This window comes from Zerene cesonia, chromosome 14 (assembly GCF_012273895.1).
Source record: "Zerene cesonia ecotype Mississippi chromosome 14, Zerene_cesonia_1.1, whole genome shotgun sequence".
Lineage (NCBI taxonomy): Eukaryota > Metazoa > Arthropoda > Insecta > Lepidoptera > Pieridae > Zerene > Zerene cesonia.
This window is the reverse complement of record NC_052115.1, coordinates 5729273-5754686: the sequence shown is the minus strand read 5'-3', so window position 1 is coordinate 5754686 and position 25414 is coordinate 5729273. Positions and strand designations below refer to the sequence as shown.

At 35.6% G+C, this 25414-nt stretch overlaps 1 protein-coding gene across 2 annotated transcripts; it reads left to right on the top strand.

The window, feature by feature from the left end:
- Window positions 1-894: 894 nt before the first annotated feature.
- Window positions 895-25414, top strand: LOC119831806 (synaptic vesicle membrane protein VAT-1 homolog-like). 2 transcript variants are annotated; one of them, XM_038355337.1, is made up of 9 exons: window positions 895-1253; window positions 14997-15126; window positions 15894-16109; window positions 18536-18687; window positions 19988-20091; window positions 20430-20485; window positions 21695-21889; window positions 22292-22502; window positions 24409-25414. In XM_038355337.1, the coding sequence occupies exons 1-9, from the start codon at window positions 1003-1005 to the stop codon at window positions 24438-24440; spliced, it is 1347 nt and encodes a 448-aa protein (XP_038211265.1). In that variant the 5' UTR covers window positions 895-1002; the 3' UTR covers window positions 24441-25414. The 2 variants fall into 2 exon arrangements, with proteins under 2 accessions (XP_038211265.1, XP_038211264.1); XM_038355336.1 differs by having other exon boundaries at window positions 22292-22538.

The window sequence follows — 25414 nt, the reverse complement described above, 5'->3', positions numbered from 1 at the left end:
ATAATAGTAATTAAAATATGTAATGTTTCACCGTAAACCATTAAAGCAGAAAGATCATCATTAGCTGCCCAGGGCGGTAATATTAGAAGCTGCTTATTTCTCCGTGGCGGCTGAATGCATCGACATTGTATGCATAAAGTAGGTATAATATAAACTGTGCTTGCATTATGTTTGATAAATATAAATCGCTTTTATTTTTTTTAATTAAGGTCACGTTGATAGTTAACTGCCGCACCACTGCGCAAACAATGTTATGTTAATGTTATCAATATAAGAGAAGGTCATAATTGATGCACAGTAAATGCATCATCGTGTTAATTTGATACTGCATTTAATTTCGTAAATAGGAAATTCGGTAAAAATAACATTGACTCCATCTCGCCATTTCGAAACCTGCTGTAATATTCAACAAGCCGCAACATTGTCGGAAATACTTCTCAAGTTGCACAAACTATGCGATTAGTAAAGTTAAAATTATTCTCAATCCAGGTCTAGGTTCGGCTGTACTGGGACTATTAACATAACAAACGAAATTGTACAAATATCGTATCATTTTCTGTAGTAGAGCGCCCTTGTAACGGCGATCTCGTTGCCAAGTCACGTTTGGGTTGAATTACTCACTTCTTAGAGAGTTGGGGCTAGGATTCGCGGCTATGGGTTTTTGTTGGCCACGGTGTAATAAAGTTAATCCAGGTCCTGTGTAGTGCAATATAGGAGGGGTGAGGGGTGAGCGGGGCGGCGCGGCGGCGGCCACCTGTTCGGCGAGCACCCGCGCCCGACGCCCCCACGCCCCCGCTGCCTGCGCCTCCGCGCCCCCGCTCTCAGTGCCCCCGCGCCCCACGCCCCGCGCCCCTCGCCGTGCGGCACCCTCGGCTCGATGCGCGCGCTGCGCCCTTCCCTACTCATTCGTTTCGCGACGCGTTGTCTCGCCGGCCGGCTTCCGCCTCATTCGTACCGCGTACGCTGCCCGCAACACTCGATCGCACACTTAACTAATCAAACATGACAGAAAGCACGGACACCCCTGCGGCCGCGGCGCCCGAAAAGACCCCAACTGAGAATGGAACCACCGAAACTCCTCCAGAAGAGACCCCCGAGAAAGCCACAGAGGAGAAGGAAAAGGAGACCCCGCCACCCAAGGAGATGCGCGCCGTCGTCCTAACCGGCTTCGGCGGTCTTAAAACTGTCAAAATTCTGAAGAAACCAGAGCCGACACCGGCTGAAGGTGAAGTCGTCATCCGTGTTAAAGCTTGGTAAGTTTTGCATTTAACTAGTATTAAGTACATTCTGCAATATTCTCGATATACACATATTATTTAGAAGACATAGCAGCAGCTCCTTCATATTTTTATGTTATGCACCGATCAGTAAGTTTTCATTTCAGTACTAAACGAATATTAATGCGTTAAAACTTAATGTCGTTTGTTGAATGTTCGATAAAACGTATTCGGTCATTTGTACGCGTTGTGAAACGGGTCCCTGTTCTCATCGCGGCTGCGGCAGCTTCATTAACATCTGCCTACCAAGGCGCGTTTCACTGCACAGCTTATGTACCCGATTCAAAGTTCTGCACACACTTGCAATAACTGCCACCGGGTGACGCGCCCTAAGCGGATTTACACTCTAACGACCGTCGTATCATCGATTTAAAATTTGCATTGTATTTCACTCATTCATACATTCCGCGAATCTTATTTGCTTACAATGTATACAATATGTCCATATAGGGTAGGTACGTTTTTAAATGTAAGGATTTAAAAATGGAACACGACAGAGGGAGTTTAAACTTTACCGGCATTGTTCTTTGTTCGTTTATCGTTTCAGTGCTTCAGATAATGCATCATGCCATCCGTCGACAGGCTACTTACGACGGCGCATGAGTTATCTGCCACTTTTCTTGTTAATGCTTTCAAGCTTAACAGAGCGGCTACTTAACTGTGAAAGATCGCTGACGATTGTCGATTTAATAAAATTGAGGGGTATTTCACATGTGTTTTTTCGTTCTTATTTAGTTTGGAGCAGCGTTGAAGTCTAACAGTAGACAATAATGGTGCGTTTCCTGTTGATAATGTCCGGCGGGTTGTAGCGTGAGCGGCGTGCGATGTGCTCCCAGCGGCAAGGGAGGGCTGATGCGTAGGTGTGAACGAGGTGCGAGGCAGGCGCAAGTCGCATCCCTGCTTGCGCTAAAAATAGCACGCTTATCGACAACTTACTATGTTAATGACCGCGACCACAGCTGCCGCAAAAATATGAACTGTACAGTCCTTGAACCGGTACTTGTTGCAAAACATATTGGCTCCTTATCTTACACTTTACTTGATTTAACAATTGTCCGAAGCGAGAATGACTCGATGCGAAAGTGAGAGTCACAAATGTTATTTTTAGCTTCGAGCGATACACTTCTTTTCGCGTGCATCGAGCACGTAATTTATCAATGTCGAATCTAAATCAAAATCTTATCGCATGCATATTTCATGAAGGATTCGAGTCGTCAAGTAATTCAAAATAAATTACTACATCGTGGACTGCAAAAAAATGAAAACTGATTTCTATTTAATTCAAAATGCACTGAACATAAACGAATACTGCCCAAAATATACAATAATAAAAGTGCGTAGAAATCATATCATAATATACAATAACACACATAAAGTATGAAATAATATGAAAAAACCTCTAACATCATCGGTCGTTGATGTTGGTTCACAACAGATCCACACATGAATTCCCTATTTAATAGCGCCATTAATTTAAAGACATGTTACAGTTATATGAAATCCATCCTATTATGGGTCGAGCTGGACGCTTCGCTCAAACTTTCTATAAGACCGCCTCTGTAATATATTCTCGTAATACAACATGGGATCAGCCAGTGAATAACACCATTATATTCAATTAGGTCAAGTCAGTGTCAGAAATGCGTCTTCCGAGAACAATCGACGTACTCACGCCCTTATGCCAGAGTGGCTTTCTTTTTCTGAGATTGCTTAATTATATATGAACTGGAGTTGAAGAAATAGTGATAGTTTTTTTGTTCGAGTGATGGGTCAGTCTCACAGATGCTATTGGCTATTGCTAACTACATTGTTAATATAACATATAACTTACATGAGTACAAATAACATTACTATAAGAATAGTTTTTATGAGCACTAAGTTTTATAATCAATAATCTAAGAATCTAATAATCTTACAATATCTATAAAACGTAATTAGTAACTCAAAGATAGGCGATGAGGCTAAAAATGCCTAAAATTATTAAAAGGATAATTTCTTGCGCTTATTATAACAGTTTTTATAAACTATATTTTACTCAGTGTTGTACTAAAAGAGCGCGTTAATTGTTTATATCCTGCTCTTTGTTGGTACCTATTTATGTTCTAAATTTAGCGTCTGCCCCTCGAGAAATGATGCCGGTCTCTATGGATAAAGTGCAGTATTGTGCATTTTAATGGGCTACGAAGCCACATAAGATGGGAGAGATGAATTTGTTTATTACCCTCTTCCTTATTGAGAACGTCTGCGCGAGATAGCTCTCTTCCTATGAGTCACTAGAAAGTAATGTTCTTGCGAACTTGACAACCAAGTTGCTAGTTGCTACGACTTCTGACTTTGTGTTGGAATATTAGGAATAATGGCGAATTCGCCATATTCCTAATATCCTACAATACCATCCTTGTCAAAGTAATTTAATTAATACTTGTATTATGGCAGACTTTTGTAACTTCGTAACAAATTGATACTTTTTCTTTATTTCATTGATAATAAAATTTGGATCACTTTAATTTTTTTATAACTGAAACATTTGACAATCTATCGATTAGATCTGAGCACCCCTATCGTTGTTTCTCTTTAATGGGATGATGTGTGTACTTTGTATCGATTATGACATTTTCATTATGTAGGTATTTAATTTATTTCTATTGCTATATGGCTTTATTAATCATAGGGGTCCTGTTGAATTGATACAATTCCTGTAGATTCTTACAGTTATGCCTTTGTCTCGCGTTGGCATTAAAAACGCATTAGATTGATCATGATAGTTGTTAAAAATAAATTAACATTCTTCGATTTAACCATTTATGTGTGTCGAGTATACGATCATAAGAATAAATTATGATTATTTAATAAATTCATCTTTTTACATAACAATTGAATACTCATTTGGTATGACCACGCACTGCGTGTGCGTCACGCGCGTATTTTTACTCCGAAGTTAACTTACATTGATGAGTCAGCATAAGTTGCTAATATTGACTCATTGCGCCTGAAACTATCACCGTTGTTCATCAACATAACGCATTTGCTTTCCCTCGCAGTAACAGGAAAACCATAATGGCTATGATTATCAAATAGGGGTGAATGTAGTAACGTAGAAACGTAGTAAATTGGCTCCCATTACTAGGAATTTTGTGTGAATCATACGTAGTACTAGACGGGGTCTGGCCTGGCTTGGCCCTGTGCCACGTTTGTACAATAAAATATATTCGTACAAATGCTAAGGGCGGGCTCAATAGACGTCCAGCACAATGTCCAAAGTCAATGAACTTACGAAAATGCCTCCCCGCTTATTGTGCCCATAATAATCGAATCAGCTCTCAACTCTATATGGCAACAAACATGTCGTATGCTCTTAATTTTTTTTTCCGACAAAACTCGCACGGGACAAATCCTTACGGCGCTCGCATTTCTCAGAACGTTTCATGTTCTTATAACGATGTATACAACTGTTGGATACGCATTATCATCCCCTGAATCGCTTTTAGTTTTTTCAGCATTTAATTTATTATGTGGGTATTGGCGGCTAGGTAAATTGAATTGGAAAATCCCGTGACTCGATGTTCGCATGAAAAAGGGGTGTGGTTGCGTTGCGCCGGGGTGTCAGCCCGGTGGTGCGGCAGGGGTGAGGGTCGCAAGTGCTTCTGTAATGTCTGGCGGGGGTGCGGGGCGCGGGGGCGGGCGGGTGGCAGCCAGCGGCAGATCAATACGGCGCGTCCCCTACCCGCCCGCGCCCGACCAATCTCCGCAGGCCTAACGTCTTTCGACGCTGATGCTTGTTTTTTTATAGCGCCCATCAACTACACTCTTCGCAACATGTACTCTTACCATATGACGACATTTTAGATCTTTCGTCTAGCTGAATTGTTAAGCTCTCACTAATCCCTGGATCCGGCGACAAATCTGCCTATTCAAGACTTTATATTCAATAGATTGTGGCATTGCGCGGTTCTTTTCGTATGCTTGAATTCGTAATGCACCTGTTGAATATGGGATCGTATTATTTACTGCGTGACTGAGAGGATCTTGAAAGTTATCGAATTCTTCTATGAACATTTTACTAAGCAATTGATCCACATTAAAAACAGCCGAAATGTTTTTGGTTCAAAGACCGTGGTATAAGAGACCGGTTTTAGTCTACGTCATTATAACATGTGTTTTTCGTATCTGGTAAGAATTATAAAAAATCACACACATGTATAACAGAACAATAATAAACACGTAAACGTGTGAAAGTGTGAGGAAGTGTCTGTCACCTTTCCCGGATACATTGTACGGATCAAGTTTTATAAAGATATTCGTGATATGAATACGTAATATTTTCGTTAGATGAAGCAATTCAATTAACTTGGTTATTCCTAGCTTGTAAACAACGATGAGTTATATTTATTAAGTATAAATAATAATCAGACCGTTTCGCGGAGATTCTGTCCGTCAGTTTGTGATTTAATGGCCCATAAATTGTTTATAGCCACGAATCAGATTTCAAGAAATCACTACAACATGTTATTAAAATGTAAGGTCTATTGTTATAATATTATTGTATGTATTAAACATTTCGTTTGCATTTAGAAAAAGAATTATGTTAATTGATTAAAGCCAATCATGTTTCTAAAGATTTTGATTGTTATATCCATTTTTGACACGTGCCTAACATAACAAGGGGATCATTATTGAAGAACCACCCTTCCAACAATTCTTGTACGTTATTTGAAAATGATAAATTTCATAACGTGTGCGTGTATGTATTTTGTAGCTAATTTGTAATTTTATTATTTCAAATATTTTATACGCATAATTTACGCATCTGGTATAAATATCATAATATGTATAATTTATGTCTTTCTTATTACTTCGGATGGTTCAATTGTTAAAATATAATAATACGTGCAAAGTTGTTTTTCATCGCAACATAAAGATACAAATCTTGAAAAGCGATATGTCTGATTTTATTAAAGTTTAATCTTTATAATCTGGTTTTAAGATGACGGTCATGAAATATCCCAGGCTACCGGGCCTTTTGTGGAGTCTGTTAAAAATTAATAAAGCGTTCGTCTCAGGTTACCTTCTGGAAAGAATCGTTAGGCCTTCGTCAAACTTGAAATATATATTGTTTCAAGTCTTTACTTTACAAAGGTTGTTCGTAACTATGGCAGAGGTTACTTCATGACTACTTAGTAAATTTTTATTCTGATGATTATTAATTCAAATGGTAATGTTAGTCCGAAAAAAAAATTAGTACATTTTACGTATATAAATAAATATTTTTATTTTCATTTACATTTACAAACTGATTGAATTTGTTAAAATAGAAATACAATTGGATATGTATCATATAAATCAGTACCGTATAACTTCGTATAAATTGCGAAGCTCTGTTAGCTGAGCCTTAAATTGCGAATCGAAACACGTTCGCTTTGGTCGTCAGTTGTTATTTACTTTGATGAACCCTTATAATGGTGCCTACTCTATTTTATTGGACCGGGTAAACAACTTCAAGAACATTGGTTTAGATAAAAGAAATACATTTTCACGATGGTTATGGATTAGACCTTGTAACTAATATATATATTATTCAAAAATGTTCCTAACGATAGGATCTACATATATTACGAAAATATAGCAACTTCAAAAATTGGTCTTCTACGTACTATATTTATTTTTCGTATATTGTACGTATCTTTATTTTCATACAAAGCCATCTGTAACATTGTTTTTTAATATAACGTTCGTTCAAATTTCAAAAAGATGATCTTGCCGGACATATTTTATTTAAAAGATAAAAAATGAATACAGATAAATAATGAGTGGGGTGATCGTAAGCATACTTCGGAAATGTGGGTCACGCAACGCGACCCTACGTTCCTAATGTTTCAACTCATCTTTTTTGCCCCAACATTTAGGACGGCTACTATTATGATCCTGTTGATACGAAGCGTCATTTGGGTTGTATTTTTTCCGCCCGCATGGCAGTAAGGGCTTCCTTTCATTCAGTGTAAGCGTCGTTTAATAAATGTTTTGTTAAACAAATTCGGGTGTGAGCAGTAAAAGTAAAGCCAAGGTTAGATAAACATTGTACTTGTCCGTTTTAGGTTTATTTTAAAGTTTCCGGCTGCTGTTGAATTATAATTTTATATCCTTTAAAATTTACCTTTATCTGATAACAATTTCAATCAAGTGTTATTAGTGAGGTAATATTATTACTTTTTTCACATTTCTAAGGAATTTGTTATCTATATTTACATTGTTCTTAGAAGATCGATAAAAGTTCGAGAATGTTTGGAATGACGCAGCCGATAGCATTATTTGTGAAGTCACGAAACAACTGATATCACCATTATGCACTTCTTATCAACTATCTGTTTCATATTCTTGAGGTATATTGACAATGCTTGTTTGAAAATATTGATTTAAAAAGGTTCTGTAATCAACAATGGTACACTGCGTAGAACTTAGGAATGTCACTTTAGGAAATAGCCTTATCTAGTAAATATTAAATAAGTTTAACGTCGATTTGACTTACTTGCGATAATGTTTTGAACGGTTCATATTACTATATATTAGGTTTAGAGATAGATAATAAGTTTAAATAAAATGTTATGTGATGATTCATTTCGTTTATAAATGCGCGGGTTCCTGATCAATTTTTATGTCAACTTTATGGTTGTTTAGCCACCCCAAAGTAAATCGCCAGCCATCTGTGGAATGAGGCTCGCTTCCTGTGGACAATTAAAACGAATGACTGTAGTGACCGATTTGACTCGACAGGCTTTGTATCGAATAAGGGTGACTAATGCTCTCATTAACTGATACGATACCAGTTTTTTTTATATATTCATTACAATACTTGATCATCGTTATATGACTGGTTTTAAAATACAAAAAAATGCTTGGCAGAACTAAGATTATACTAGTATAAGCATAGTATAAGTCCATATCCTTTTCCTTTCCCTCCTCAATCCTTTATTTTATTCTCGGCAATCCATTTGTAGGCATAAGATCTGCATCGACCTCTCCAAATATTCATGGGCAGTGGTAGCGCTTACATAGGCGACCCACAAGTTACATTCCGACATTATTCTTCTTTTCCTTTACCTTTTCCCTTTATCTCCATTGCCGACATTGAAATAAAAATAAAGTTTCATTGGCAGCTGCAGCTTCTTTCGTGTTAAGTTAATCAGATCAGAATCAGAAGCCTATCTATATCTGTTGCGCCCAAATGTTTTATTAGTTATTCTAAACATAACGAAAAGAGAATGAGAGATCTTTTTGTGTTATGACAACACACCAGAATCTGAAACATTTTATAATATTAATATGTACTTAATCCCTTAACCAGTAAGAAAGAATGCACCTCAGTAATTATATGACAGTGCGCACGTGGTCTGTCTAGTCATATCGGAAACTATGAAGGTGTCATTGTTTGTTACGAGTAGGTAGATACCGCTAGCCGGACGTTTCCGTAATGGTCTGTACCTGTTAGTTTTAACATAATTAAGGATTAAAGCAGCCGCTTCCTTTTATAAAGATCACTATCTAATGTTTAAGTTGATTAACGATATTGAATATCAATGTGTTTAAGTGGAAGGTTATTGAATAGTTTATCAAGCGTTTGATATGGAAGTTCAGTAAATATTAAGTACAATATAAGAAGTTAGTAATTACTTTAATAACCTCCAGACCGGAAAAGAAGAATTACGATGAAAAAGGCGAAAAAGCCTTCAAATTTGGGGTAAATGTTGTAAGATTAATTGATATAAAACATGAAATAGCGCTATGAACTTTCAATATAAAATGTTTACGTTTATTGCAAAACAAATTAATTCAGTTTCTATAGTAAAAACGAAGAAAAATTCTGACCCAAAATCCGGCCTTTTGTAAATTGAAAGAGTTACAGTTTAATAAAAAAGAACACCTTATCTTTGACGGTAAAAACCCATTTCAATTACCTTTTGGCCTATTTACCAGGCCGCTAACGGGTTACCTAAATTCCTAACAAAAAATCGTATTAAAGTCGTCCAGTCACGCTATTCGTTTCAATCGACATTTATCAACACACGCTGTGTACACGCGACATTTTTTGATACAAATTCCATTTCAAAACGGCTTACATTTAATAGTAATTGACATAATAATTTTATAAATAACTAGTTATTCGCCCGGGGCTACGACTTCATAGTCAAAGCAAAAGATAAGCTTAGTCCCGAAGTTTCCCCGGAATACATCTCGTTCCTGGGGAACTTTCGGGCTAAAATCCATGCACTTTCTCGCCTCACTAACTGTCTTTGTACTAAATTCAAAGAAATCGGTTATAGTTTAGGCGTGAAGAAGAAACAGGCAGAGTACCTTCGCAATTATAATATTAAGAGTTTCAAGCGCAAGACATTTGCATAGCTGATAATTATTTTACAATATCACACACATGTTTGCAAATTTTGTGTTTTTTTTTTCAATTATACTTTAAATACTGGACTAAGACGGTGCAAAATTATGTTACCATTAACCATACCATAACCATAACAAAAAGTATATTCGTAATTATGTTACCATTTCTTCGGCTTATTCGTTCATCTTGAAACCTATAAGGCTTCCAACGAGATGTATTCGCTATTATTTTGCTTCGGCATCGCAATCTTCCGATAGACAGGAAACTAGGTCCATTTCCACTAAATTCATAAATATAGTTGAGTACGTTAACTCGTCAGTGCGGTACACAGAGAATACAAATGAGCGAGAGCACGCGAATGAGGAAATTCCATTCGGTGCGCTTGTACCGACAACACGCAAAACTTATATTTTATTCAGCGGTACGTGGTGTTCGTATGAATAGCTTTATCGGCCTTTCCATATTGTTTCATCAATTAAGAATAAAAATTGAAAGTGTTTTTATGTTATCTGTTATAATTCCAGTCTCATCTATTCTTTTTGTGATGCCATATTGTATCATAATTTTATAGGTTTTATACCTAATAAAATATGTAAATTTATTAATTAATTTTAATGATAATAATGATATACCACACAACAAAACTGAAACATATTCATAATAACTCTCAACGCAATATTATGAGTCATGTTTACGTAAAGTAAATTATAAAGCCTACATTACAAGTTTACACATCGCACTGCGTAGTGGTCGATTGTAGGCAATATAAATCATTTGATTTCCATAATATTAACTATAAGGCAGAATTATGTACGTGGTCGGAGTATACAGAGTACATTATCATTCATCTGAAGCCTTCAATGTGTTTCATTAGTGTATTCAATGAATGAGTCCCCCACATGGTATTTTTAGTCATAGCGGTAGAGTGACTGTACATTAGAGGAAGTTATTTCTTGTACCGGCATTTAAAGCTCCTCTATTAAGTTTGACATCTAAATTGGATCCAATTAGCTGGATTATGAACGACAGACCCATGAGAATTGCCGGGATATTCTTCAGTTTAATCAAGAGTTTCTTAGCCAATAATTGTGAGTCTCTAATTGAATTCCTACGAAGGAATTATTACGAGAAATATTTTAACGCGTATTTCAAAGTAATTCTCTTTTGTTCGTACATGATTCAGTTATTTAATTTGTTATCAAAATTTTAAAGTAATATTTCTGTCTGGGAAGTTCTGTGACTTTTTCAACTACTAATGTGTCTGCATTGTAGGGAGACGGATACAGACAAGAGTTCATTCGATGTAGTACGTTAAACTTCAACGTAGTTCTCTTAATTTAATAAATTAAATCCATCACAGTTTTCAAAATAAATGAAGCATTTTCTTGTATTTCTTATAAACAGTCTTTTCTTCAATGAACATTAACGTCGAAATGGTTGCGTTCCTTGAATTTGTATGCTTTTAAAACTTATCTTATTGCGAATCGAATAGTAGATTCATTTGATTTATAAACAATTACAGGGTTTAATAGTTTCTGTTTGAAGGGTTGTATGAACTAATTACGTAGAATAGGCGTTTATACATCGACGCCTCGGCCACGTCATGTCGCGCCGGCCGTCGCCGGGCTGACGGTCGCCGTTGCGTTATTACAACCCCGATGCAATTTCAAATTACCCTGAACTGGGGTGGAAATCCATCTACATTATATACAAATTAAATTCGTTTACGAGGGACTCCGCGCAATTTATACCCAATATTTCTCAGATATCATACGACGTTGCTTAATAAACTGGAAAGCTATTTGAATTGCGTGAATAGAAATTCTGTTGTATTAATTAATCGCATTAACAACAACTTGGGTTATAATTGTTTCGTTACGATACTTATACAGAATTTGCATTTATCTTATCGAAATAATTTACAGTCGATCGTTAAACAGTCTCGTTAGCCTTCTCGGGTGACAGGTACCTACATTTGGGCGCTGTAAAAACGGGTGGTAAGGGGGAAGTGAGTGAGTGCTATTATTTGTCGAAGGAGGGTTGGGTCGCTGGTCTGTGGTGGTCGTTTATCGGCTTCCACTCAAAGTGCTATTGACCTCAAGGCTACGTTTGAACGAGGACTATCAGACACGCAATTGGCAACAGTCCGTCGCGTTACAGCGTACAAGACGTGATTATTACGAAATATTATCATGAAAGGATGCAAGTCTTACTGCACCAAACGAGGTGGCTCTACCTGCTCGCCCATTTTATTATTGTTGATGTAAATGGGTATTCGACATTCTGTTGAATAATAATCCGTCAGGTAGCATGCGTGTAAATTTCATCGTGAATAAAAAAGGATCAGGAACGGGATTAACTGGCTTTGAAATTCTAATAACAATTGTTCGATAGGATCACGACGAAGGCCATGTAGCCGGTATTTAATAACAATACCTTTGTTATTTTATGATAAACTTAGCGCTCAGTTTGCGTGGGTTTTGTAGCTAGAGCGACAGTTATAGCCTCTTAATATTCGGCGATATACTTAATTGTAGGTTTTATCAGGCTTGCCCTAATGACGGTCAATCAACTTATTTAAGGCACACGGAGTTATTTATCGAATTTAAAATATAAGTATTTTCTCATGATAATATTATGTTTAAATAATTGTATAAATAGCTCACGACGATTGGTTCACGGTTGTCCGTAATATTGTCTACGATGATTTGAGAATTCACTAATCTTATTTAATATCTATAATATATATATATATTTAAAACAATCCTTTTTGTGTAACATTTGTTTGATATTTAGCTATATATATTTTCAATTTTATTTCATTACATATTACATGTATAATAAATAGTATGCGGGTGAATGAATAGAATGTAATTAGCCATCGATTTTAGAGAATCAGCAATGTACTTAATCCCAATTAAGGGCCTTAGGTGCCATGTTTATACAATTGTGTCTACGTCATTGCAAGGGGGTCCGAGCCACTCCCCGAGTCCCCAGGCAGAGTCACGCAAATACCGAAACAATGTCAACAATACGACCGGCGTAACCCCAAATGATTCATTCATTTTGGATTAAGGTCATTTTAATACAAAGACAACATTTGTGATTCATGTCATATTTTCATTAAAATGCACTTTGTCGCTTACGTATACCTGGTTTGTCTTTAAGCCTTATTGTTTTGTTATAAGAAGTGAAGACAATGATCTAATAATGAGAAACTAGAAACAATTATTCAACATTTCTTTTGCGAGTTACGGGTAAGTTGTAAATAAGATATCTTTTAATTATATGACAACTTCGCTGGTTTTTGTTGACTGATCTCTTTTGTTTTTTGTATTTGAGAAAATAAGAGATTTTTTTTGTCTTTTGATTCGTAAAAATTTCTTCTTATGTAATTAAATCATTTCCTTTTCCAATCTACAGTTATGTCTCAATATTTTTAAATAAAGAAGAAATAAGATAACAAAGAACTATTAAGTCCTTATGAATCAAGGCTAGAACAGTTAAATATAGATCATATATTAAAAACCGGTATTTTAACATAATAATCATAAAGGTATCCATAGATCGCTTGCAAGAAATTTCCATTGTCACTACGTAGCTGCTTGCCAGTTGCCACTCATATTATTTGCAATGTAAAATTAAATAGAAGATACGGTCTGTCGGTCATGTAAGCTTGTACAGAGTAAACAATGCCGCGCGTCATCAGACGCATTGTTTGATACTCTGGAGTGGGGACAATCGCAAAATATCGATTCCACGATGCCTCATTATTAATCCAACCACGTATACCTCACACAGCAATTATATGCGTTTGAGTAACGTAGATGCAATCGATATGATAGGTTGACATGACTTAACTTCTGCAGCTTATTGACGATTCATGTGCGCACGCCTGTTTTATGTTTAATAAATACTCAGTAGAAATTAGAATGTAGGTATGAGAGCCGTTGTAAATATCAGAAATTTGTTCAAATTAAAGAGATGAGGTGACGATAAACGGTACGAAATTTGTACGGAGTGGTTCATATAATAATCTTCTTATCCAGCGGGACACCGTAACGAAACTGAGCCAGAATATAAAAAAAATATGCTGTTGTATTCTTAATTTTATCTGAAAGAATCTAATAGTCAATCATCGAATGTCTAACAAATTGTATCGCCCATAGGCTGCGCAAAAGATTCGGGCCTATGATTAAAATATTGCCCTCGCAGACAATAATTCAATTGTGTTATTGAAAGTCGTTGTTTCGAGGTTGGCAACGCAATAAATTATGAACTCCAATCGTTTATAAAGTTAATCGGGTCGAACGATGCACCTTGTTCGTAATCGGTATGTTGTCTTCACCAATTTCGGTAAAGTCTTCGAGCTCGTTCAATAACGTAATGAATTAAAATTCACTTTAACCAAAAATTTCATTGGCATTTCGTTCGTCTTATTCTTTTAGTCATCATACATATGTCCGATTATTACATAATGTATTTCGCAATGCAAGACATCTGGACCCGATTTTATGACTGCCTAGCCCTCAAATCGGCGTCGTTATCATAATAGCCTATTCCATAAAACTTTTATGTTTCAAAGGAAATATTTGATGATACGGTTTTATCGAACAAAAATGATAAAAAGTTAAATGCAAGTGCGTATAAAAATGTTAGTTATAGATGCTCCGACGTGACATGATTTTAACTAACCTATATTTTTGTTTTGCAAATACATATTGCGAGTCAGATCGCCCTGGATGTAGATGTCACATTTTATTATTTAAATGTAGGTCCATTATTCTGTTCGTGATCTACTCTGACGCATAATAACAAATGGCTGCCGCATTCCAGCCATGCCTCAATTAGGCACTGCGCAGCTTTATTAAATGTCGCACAGGTCCATAACTTGAGGTATAAAGGATGGAATTGTTTAATTAAAATGTCTGAAAATAAATGGAGTAACTTCTGGTCGCGATTTCCAACGAACCGTCTGCTGTTTATTTTATAAGACTTAATAACAGTTGCAAATTAATTTTGCTTGATAATTAGGTACTTAAATTTCTTAACGCTGTACTTATTCAACGATTTCATAATTCATCGGTCTTAAGATTCAGTTCCAGTGAGAATTATTCTTAATCAATATAAACAATTAAGTTCTAATGACAGTACCGATCGCTAGGTATCATCCATCAAAGAATTATCTAAAAGACCAAATATCAAATTATATAACTATAATAAAGTACTTAATTGAATCCACAAGTGTACCATATCTAGCTTTTATCCTCTCATATATGCAACACATATGTCTATTATATGGATCATATGTCTAACCTAAATATTTGTTACAGCGGTCTCAACTTCCAAGATCTGATCGTTCGACAGGGAGCCATAGATTCGCCACCGAAGACTCCTTTCATTCTCGGCTTCGAATGTGCTGGAGAAATCGAGCAGGTTGGAGAAGGCGTCACCAACTTCAAGGTATGGCATTATAGTAAAAACAATAACAAACAAACCGCGCGTCCCGTGTCCTTCCGGGTTAAAAAAGAGATAAAGCCTGTTTTACTCAGGAATAACGTAGCTTTAGAGAACATATTTTTGTCTGTACTTTCTGAATCTTTCCTCTTTATAATATTAGTGTTGATATATAAATCTCTAACTCATAAAACAATGAATTATTTAAACGCTTTTAAACTACGATAATGTTTTCATAACGTCTATAATATTAACCAATAATAGATTTTCTAGCAATTTGGTAATGCTTTAAGGCCTTGCTGGTTAATTTGGATAGGAAGTAGCAATTTCTATTATTCCGAAGTGAAGCCAAAGATGTTATTAGTAAAAAGATTAACTGAATAACCACTCTGTACTATAATTAGATTTAATTAACGCTAATGAGGGTTTCGTGCTGAGATTTGTTTTGAATGCTGTGAACGAATAAAGCCGTATAGAATTACCTTTTGAAAGTGATATAATAATAAAATATAAAATACATTCAGACAGATTTAATTTTCAGAAACATTTTATTTTTAGTACAATACTTATGCATTTTTGTCCTATTTTGATTTTACTTTGATAAATAATTTTCATAGTTTTCATGGATTATTTAATTATGGTATAAGATAGTGTCTTAGTGCAGACCTCATTCTTCCTGATATTCTATTATAAATTAGACGGTTGTTTGTAACGTTGATGATATTTATCGACCTTTCACGTTAAAAAATAATACAAATAATGTTTCCATCTAGGTTGGAGACCAAGTAGTCGCTCTGCCAGAATACCGGGCATGGGCGGAACTGGTCGCGGTACCGGCGCAGTATGTGTACGCGCTGCCCGAAGGCATGTCAGCGTTGGACGCGGTGGCCATCACCACCAACTACGTGGTCGCGTATCTGCTGCTCTTCGAGATGGCCAACCTGACGCCCGGCAAGAGCCTGCTGGTGCATTCCGCTGGGGGTGGTGTGGTAAGTTGATTTTACGTCTTTCATTTGTCGGTTTTGGCTATTTAAATAGGTTTTCTGTAAATCGGAGTGCAGTACAAAATAGACTTAGATTTAAAAATGGAATATACCTATATTTTTTAATTGGAATTGTTATTCAAGTTTAATTAAAATAATACAAACAACGTGTCTTGACAAGTCGTTCGTTTCTATATCCAAAATCCATTGCAAATCATTGGAAAAGTTTGTCTCAATGTATTATTAAAAGATTATCTGTGAGTTTAAGTAACACAATTTCTTTACATACCTACGTTTACAATTTATAACCTATGTATATATAATTATAATCACATACTATTTGAGTTACTCTGTTGCATAGAGGGCCTCTTGCGCCAAATAAAAAGACAGCTAGTACTGTGTGTATCATAACTCGCATGAATAGCCCCTTGTCTCTTATGGATCGTGTTATGAAATTGAATCAATCTTAGCGTTATACTTCATTAGCAGGAAGACGTACTGGCTCACAAACAGCGTTAATTACATTTTGATTTATTTCCTGACAACATATACTTACTTGCCACAGTTATTTATATTATTATTTATGTGAAATTGTTGTTTTATTGATTTACGGCAACTGTTTAACTTAAAAAAATTAGATAAAAAAGCGTTTTTATGTTTAGAAAGGAAATCAGATTGACCAGTTAGCTTCTGGTGAAGTAATTATATCGGTAATTAAATGAGACCGTTAAAAATCATAGTAATTCAACTAGAAACGAAGTTGGCGTGTAATTTGTGTTGCGGTTGTGTTGACTAATAGCAATGTGGTAAGTGGTGGAGTCAAGACTGTCAAGTGAAGCGCTGTTTAATATCCAAACAATATAGAAGAAATAATAAACATACTTATGGTTTTTAAGCTTTTAAAAATAGTTGTTGCTTATGGTATGCGGGAAGAATGAACAATGTCGGAGTAAACTAAATTTATTTGAAAATTTTTGTAAGTGATGTAGTTATTATAGTGGTAATATAATACGGAAATAAGGTTAGTTTTTTTTTTAAATTCTATAGATAACAGTTTGCTACATGGTCCCCTATTTACACTACATTCTCCTTAATTCACCGTTTCACTGATCAATAAGTTCATGTTTCTCACAATGCAAGCGGTCCAATTATGTCGTCAATATCAGAATGAAATTAGTTACGAAACATCCATTTACCTGCCGTGACGCTTAGGTACATATTTCTAGCGGAGAAATAAACAAGTTCCGATTACTTTACGGTTTCCTGTCGGATTGCCAACTGTTCGAAATCGCTTGTACTGTCGAGTCCGCGTTTCCGATACTATTTATTATTGTAATTGTAATTATCAGTAATATTTATACATCCGCATTATTTTTGATACAAATCAATGTAATTCCTTGTTATCACATGAAAATAAGAAGCTGACATAACGAAATATCTCGAAAAATTGGCTAAGAGAGTCAATAGGATTAAAACAGCCGACGAGTCTACAAAATGTACCTACTATTATTTTTAGTGAACACTCGCAAAACAATTGCACGGTAGAAACAATAAACATTAATCTTTACGTACAAATAACAAAATGAACTCGTGAAATTCTTTATACCTACTTCGTGAAAAAGTTTCACGCCGGTGCGGACATAAGTAAATAAATGTTTTATCTAAAAATAGCGTAACATTGACCCTGAGATGCGCTGTTAATACCCGTTAACCACATGTTACACACAAGTTATACGAAAGCTCGATAAGTACGAAAACAATTAGCATATCTAATTGTGTTCTGAATTAGGTGAGAAAAATTCATTTCTGCTGTGGAATGCTCCGGCTTCCGTCAATTACATCATTCATTACCCTCTAAGTCAATGAACTGTGGTAATTTGTGTGGATTGCTTCAAAAGCGTGATGGGTGGGGTTCGTGCTCTCAATTATTCTGATACGGGTTTGAAAAATATGCCGTCAAGGTCGACACAAGTATACCAATGCTGTAATTCTTGCCACTTGTAAAAATTTATGCTTTAAATACATGAAGTGCTCATGACTAAATCGCTCTAACTAAATAATCTGCCAGCTGTGGTGTGCAAATTCAATTACTACGTAGCTGATGTAGGAATACACGAGTCACCTCATACATTATATTTCTTTGCTAAACATAGTTTATAATACAATCTGTAACTAACTCCAATTTGAATTGATTGAGTAATTGTGAACACTTCACTTAAATAATAAAAAAGATTTATAGTAAGACTTTAGAGTCTTTAAAAACATTATGCGGCCCACTCATATTTAGCAAATTCAAACAGATTGTACTGCAAAAGGAATCATCTCATAATTTATGATTTTGATTAATTAAGGGTAACAATACTATTGTTGTCTTCAACCCAAGTTTAAATCTGTTCTCTGTTAGCATCTTCTAATCTTCTCATATCCAACAGGGCCAGGCTGTCGCTCAACTAGCGAAGACGGTGGATAACGTGACGGTCTTCGGAGTGTGTTCCAAGAGCAAGCATGAAGCACTCAAGGCCAATAACAATAACATCGACCACCTGCTCGAGCGCGGCAGTGACTACACCAGCGAAGTTAGGAAGTAAGTATCATTCTATATAGTTGAGTATAAGTACTAGTCGTAATTGAATCCCTATTATCTATTGTGAAGGAGACCCTAATTAAACCAGATTGAGTTGATGGTCGAAGTTTAGAAGATTTTTCGTGCCTTCAAATCGTCAGTTTTGCAGGCGACACAATAAACTTATTCACTTCATATTCATTCAAATTTCAAACATGTAACTCCAACATTGATTTATTTATAATCATAAAAATTTTGCGCTTTCAAAACATTTTGATCTCCCAGTGATTCATATTTCATACCGAGACTAATTTCAAAATTATAATGAGATCTCCAAATGTGGAGGGAACTGAAAATGTGAAATCACCGCTAAAAATATCCGTCGGCCCTTGCACCGTTCTGCGTGCATTTTATTTCGGTCACTACAACCCTTTGTAAATATTGACTGTTCTGTCATCAGCTATTCATATTTGCTTAATTAAGAGAGCGTGAATTTTCCCACGTATTTGACTTTCGTTTTCAAGACGCCCTCGATGTAAACGGTATTGTCTTTTCCCCTTCCGTAACGCTATGCTTCGGTGACGCTTATTTCCATTACATTCCAGCCGAATTACTTTTTCCGATCCCTATTATTACTTCATTGTTTGTTTACATTTACATAACAGCGTTTCATTGTTTTTATTAATTAATAGCGGCGCGTTACACAAATATGCTATGCGCGTTCCCATAAATTCCTTAAGCAAATAAACCAATTGTTCTAGATCCCATGCTTTCTTAATTGGTTGTTATTAGTGTTACATATTTCTGTCCCACCCATATCGTTCTCTCGTCAATCCGTCCAATTTACTGAGAGCCTCGCTGAACCTTGGCTTTAAACCGCTTAGCGGTCGGGAGGAACGTCTCATAGTAAAGTCAAGGTCCATTTGTGTCTGGCACACTGCATTAATTGTACCGTTTATATCTCGCTCCTTAGGGCAGCTGCTTTGTAACAGCCGCGCAGCATTTAATTCTCGTAAATAGACAAAGATATTTTTATATCTGGTTAGCTCTTCGAAGCGTAAACAAGACGAGCCTCAAAATCCTTATGTAAACAAATAGATGGTGTTCCTAATACCGTTCATAGGTAAGACGCGGTCGTAGAATTAAATCAGTGTAATTACAAAGTTATAAATAGGTATCGGAATGTTGATTGAATTTAAAATCGTGTTAAACAATTTTGAGCACGTGTCAATGTGACATAGGACCTTGAGGTATATGATATCGGTATTGAATATGTGTCGCAGCGTGGTGTGAGTATTAATTAATGTGTATTTTTCTAAAGGATCACTCCTGATGGCGTCGATATCGTGCTGGACTGTCTGTGCGGTGAAGAATGCAACCGCGGGTATTCGCTTCTCAAGCCCATGGGTCGATACATCCTCTATGGTATGCCTATTATCATGAATTATTTTTCAAAAGTAACCTATTTTCTTCTCACTTTTCTCTATGTACTTACTTATCCAAATGTATCAAACGCCATGGAGCAATTTAGATTATAACGAACTAGACAAACTATGACGGAGACAGTAAATTTCCCAGTAAGAAACTTTTTGTGTCGTGATTATAATACATTGTTGTTATTGTTTCTATTTATTATACATATTGGTTACATAGCTGTAGCTAAATCAAGTACAAACGCATTTATTTGTAAATTATAATTGACGTTAATATTATAGTGTAATAATATAATAGTGTGTGAAGTAAGGAATGTGGTTTTATCCTAGGTTCATCTAACATCGTGACCGGCGAAACGAAGAGTTTCTTCAGCGCCGCGCGTGCTGTGAGTAGCTAATGTTTAATTATTATCTGATTTATAGACAATACAATGTTTACATTACATGCTTATTTTATATAATTCCTGAGTATTAATAGCATTTTTTATAGAAATAAACAGCATTAAATCGAATTCTAAACATCAGAAAAAAGGTTTTTGTTAAGATTTCTAAAAAAGGAAACCATAAAGATCAATCATTTAGCGAAAAATCGAAATAAATGCGCCGTACAAACATCAAAAGATGTCCAAACAATATGATCCAATTCGCGTAATTATATCGACACAATTAACGCGAATGTCTATTGTTCATAACGGGACGTCGTGATTATTATTAGCTTTCTATTTGAACAATGAGCGGACGCGAAGTTCGCTCAGTAGGTAACATTATTCCCCTGAAACCGTATAAATACGGAAAAGGCAACATAATCCAGCAGACGTAATGGCAATGCGTTCAGTGATTACGTCGATACGTTTTTGCAACGTTTCGCCGGTACTTGGTGGGGTATCGGATGGTGTTGTGGTGAGCGTTTACGCGATTGGATATTTTGGTTAGGGGTTAGAGGTTTGGACAATTTCGAAATATTAGGAATACGTAAAGTAATATCTATACGTTTTAGTTTCTATTTCGGAGATAGGAAAACGTTTGGGGTGTGGAATTTTTCTGCGTATTAACGTCGGACGTATAATTTGCCAGTAATTGGATGATTAGACACTTGCCTAATTTGATCGAGTGTTTTGAACGATGAAGCACATTTACATGTTTATCATGTATACTTTCATATATGTGTATGTATAGAATGTTTAATTAATTGACACAGTTATTGCAAAAAATATTGTATACCTCTCGAACTAACAATAGGTATAGCTTTAACAAAATTACGCAGAAAAAAATTATAGGGATATGATAGTAAGCAAAAGGGGCGCACATGTGTATTTTAAACTTGGCTAAAATTTACAACTAATTACAACATTATTTTCCATTATTTCGTATTATGTCGTATATTATATATTTTCTATATTTCACGACAAATTAAATAAGTTTTGTACAGGATTTAGTTCGCTAGGAAATAGTAAGTTCGTTAGGAAATAGTAAAAAAGAGTGGAGACAATTCAGTTCGATTCTGTCATTAAAGCGTATTTTTTAGGTTTTAGACTATATCTATTATTTTATTGTAATAACAATCGCATCTGGCGCTAATAACACGACCGTTCCAGTGGTGGCAAGTGGACAAAGTGTCGCCGATCAAGCTGTTCGACGAGAACAAGAGCCTCGCGGGGCTGAACCTGCGTCACCTGCTGTTCCAGCACGGACGCGCGGAGTACGTGCGCCGCGCCGTCGAGCGCGTGTTCGCGCTCTGGGGCGACGGGAAGGTGAAGCCGCTCGTGGACTCTACTTGGGCGCTGGAGGATGTATGTATATTGCTGGAGGTGTTTGGAGCTTGCAAAAGTTGTATATCGTAAAGTGATTATCCCATTTTATTAATGTGACAGTGGGGTGTGGGACAGGGCCTGGCATTGTGCCGACTTTAAACACTGTTGTTGTTGATACTGATGACTGACTGATGAAGAATCATCATCATTATGTTTGACACGGTATTGACGATTTTTTTATTAAGTTTTGAATGGAAAATACATATCAAGGTACAATTTATAAACCAATAAAAATCATAATTGCGTGCTTTCCATTTGAAATTCTGTATGCTATACCTAATTAATCTACGCATCTAAGAGCATAGCACTTGTCAAAAAAAATTAAATTGTTGTTTCAATTCTCTGAAATGTACTTTTATTAACGTGAATTTTTATTAAAAGGTTGGTGAAGCAATGCAGAAGATGCACGACCGCAAGAACATCGGCAAGCTCGTTCTAGATCCGTCTCTGGAGCCGAAGCCGAAACCGGCGACTCCCGCCAAGGGCAAGTCCGGGAAGGAGAAGAAACCAGCCAAAGAGAGCTCCGAGGAGAAGAAAGAGAAGGAGACCAAGGAAGAAGAGAAGAAGCCAGCGGAGAACGGAGAAAAGAACGGTGAGGAGGCGCTCACTAACGGTAACAGTGATGAAGGTACGTCCCGAACTATGACCAGGCATGAGTAGTCGTAGACGCTTCGCGGCGATTCTATTGACATATGACGATATGCGTTTCGCGGCATATTTTACACATTTTCGTTTGAATTTAGAATATACTGTTGGGGTTGGCATAAAATCAGTAGGTACTAAAATCTTAGTTAGAGATTTATTTTTAAATATTTTTCAATGCTGTCTATTTATTACGTAGTGGGTAGTTACTTAAAATGCATATACATAATACTAAATAATAAATTATGTGAATTAACATTAGAAAAAATAGGATTAAAATCAATTTTGTTTCTATGTAGCTAAATAAAGTTAAGGAAAGGAAATCAGTTCTTTGCCAGATCGAGCTTAAACTAAAATAATTGTCCTACTTTATTAAATCATTGCTTAAATATTTTAATGTTCTAGAATATTGACAATCCTAATTTTCTTTTAAATATACTGAGATATTAGTATTAAACTTGGGCTCACTTCTACGGTGATAACGCCCTGGATAAATATGGATACTTATGAAAGAAAATGTGTAAAGTAGAAAACGCTGATATTATATTTTGCAATATCACGTACCTACATCGTATATTATTTGTCGGCCTCTTACACATATGAGATTTGCATTCCAACACATATCAACAATAATAACCATCAAGTAATTTAGATACATCATGTTTGACTTCTCTATTCATAAAAGGTTCGTATTTTGTCATTAGAATGTAAGTAGTACTATTATATTTATTTTTCGCTTTATAAATAAATTACCTAAAATACACAAAGTAAACAACCATGATTCAAATACAATGTCGGCGAAAATTAAATTTTCTAGAATATACCGCGACTCGATCATAATCCTAAACAGACGTAAAATCTAAACCCTCAACTTACACATGCACGTCTTGAATGCTCATACAGCAATTGAATTCTATCGCCTTACACTACCCATTACTTAAGTTAAGATTTATTTACTTAGCACAAACTAACACTTAATAAGTCGCTTATGTGTAAGAGGTATTTAGCTTAGCATTACTACGCACGGGCTAAACGCACACCAACGGCTTCCTGAAGCCTATACATTGCAGCTTTTAGATTTGCTTTTGCAAAATTTATTAATTCTAAATTACACGATTGGTTTGTAAATTCGATTGCTTGGTTAAAGGGAATAAATAGACGACGCTTCATGAAAATTCCGTTTCATTACGTATCTAAAAGTATCTTTTCCGAGAATACTAACCTCAAAATTAAATTGCTACCCTTTATTTATTTTAGAAACAATTAGAACATTGTATTAAAATTTTAAATTGTAATTTTTTATCTCGCCTATATTCATATTTTTATATCAAACGGGTGGTATTAAATGATTAATTTTCATTAATTATCAACTATAGCATAAAAAATAATCTAAAGGTTGCAGTGTTGTTGAACGTTTAGTCAGCTTGGTCATACTGAATCGGGTCCAATACTCATTACTGTTCGGTTTTATCAATCATGACTTGTTTTATTTGCGGGTAGTTGGTTATGTAGGAAATAAGTTTAAATAATAAAAAACTATTCGTGAATGAAGCATCACTAACATTGCGTTTAGTAAATATCATTTTTACGATCTATTTTATATAGTAAAAATCATATAAATATTGCAAACATGCTTTTGCTGCAAATATTATTATGTTATTTATATAACAGCTTTTATATTACAGAAGTATGCATAGTCCAACTATCAAGCTACATCATGCAATATATTAAAATTATGGCTTTCTACAACCAGATAATAATTATTTAATCATTTTGCCGAATGTTATGGTAAGTAAAATGATTTTACGTGAATGAAGAATCAAAAACTAATTTATTTTTTCTTTCATTTATTCCAGAGTCGAAGGAGAAGGAGAAGGAATCTAGCTGAATTGTTTCCCCAGAAAGCTGGACCAGATAAACCACCGCCAATTAATTATTTTAGTGTTGCTCGTTTTAGCGAAGCGAAGCCGCGCTTGCACACCGGCGCCGCTACAACCACTATATTACGTTGCCTCATATTTGATTTTATAAGTCTGAGTATGGCCCTGGACGATCTTCCAACTTTATCAAGATTTTTCAAAAGCGTTTCGAATGCGATTAGGTAATACAAAAACCTTATAAAGGACTATTATTAACGAGGCTAAACAGTCATTATTAATTGATTTGATATTGTATTCGTTTGTAACAAACCCTTTTGGAAAGTCACGCTGATATATCGATATCGTTGCAAGTATCGACATCGTCGTAAATGTCTCATTTAAGTTAATCTTTACGTTTTTGTATTCTATTGTTCATCACATTCAAATTATTATAATAAAATAGACGATTATGCAGCAACATAAACGGTACAGCGAAATTGAAATCGATTATGTCTAATTTAATTAAAATTTATTTTTATACTTTTCGTTTTATCTCTGGCCTAAGTTGATCGTTTTCCACAAATCTCATAGTTTTAAATTTTTAGGACTTTATTTTAGGACGAGATATTTTTGTCAGCGGTTATTTTGAATGGCTATTGTATAAGATGCAGAGATGCTTAATCTTTATGTATGTTAAGCTTTAATATTTTATTAGTAAATGTTTAAAATTTGGCCCTGGTACCCCTCCCGGCCCCGCTCAGCTCGTCGCGTTCTCGCTACTTTGAACTTTAAACTCACCATACACTAGGACACTAATCGCACACACACACCCTGAAATGAACGTTCTAACTCACTAACATTCTGTGTATAGTGCCCCAAGGCACGTTTAAAAAATTTTTTTCAAAAAATCGAAACCCTACGTGTGATATTTTGTACTAGACATGCTAGTTTTTATACGATATGTACACTGCCCACCGTTTTCATTCTTTTCGGATTTCGAAAA

Excerpts from the sequence above, each read along its gene's own strand:
- LOC119831806 (XM_038355336.1), top strand. The coding sequence starts at position 1,003 with ATGACAGAAAGCACGGACACCCCTGCGGCCGCGGCGCCCGAAAAGACC. Across the intron at positions 1,254-14,996 it reads GTCATCCGTGTTAAAGCTTG|CGGTCTCAACTTCCAAGATC; the intron begins GTAAGTTTTGCA and ends TATTTGTTACAG. Across the intron at positions 18,688-19,987 it reads TACACCAGCGAAGTTAGGAA|GATCACTCCTGATGGCGTCG; the intron begins GTAAGTATCATT and ends ATTTTTCTAAAG.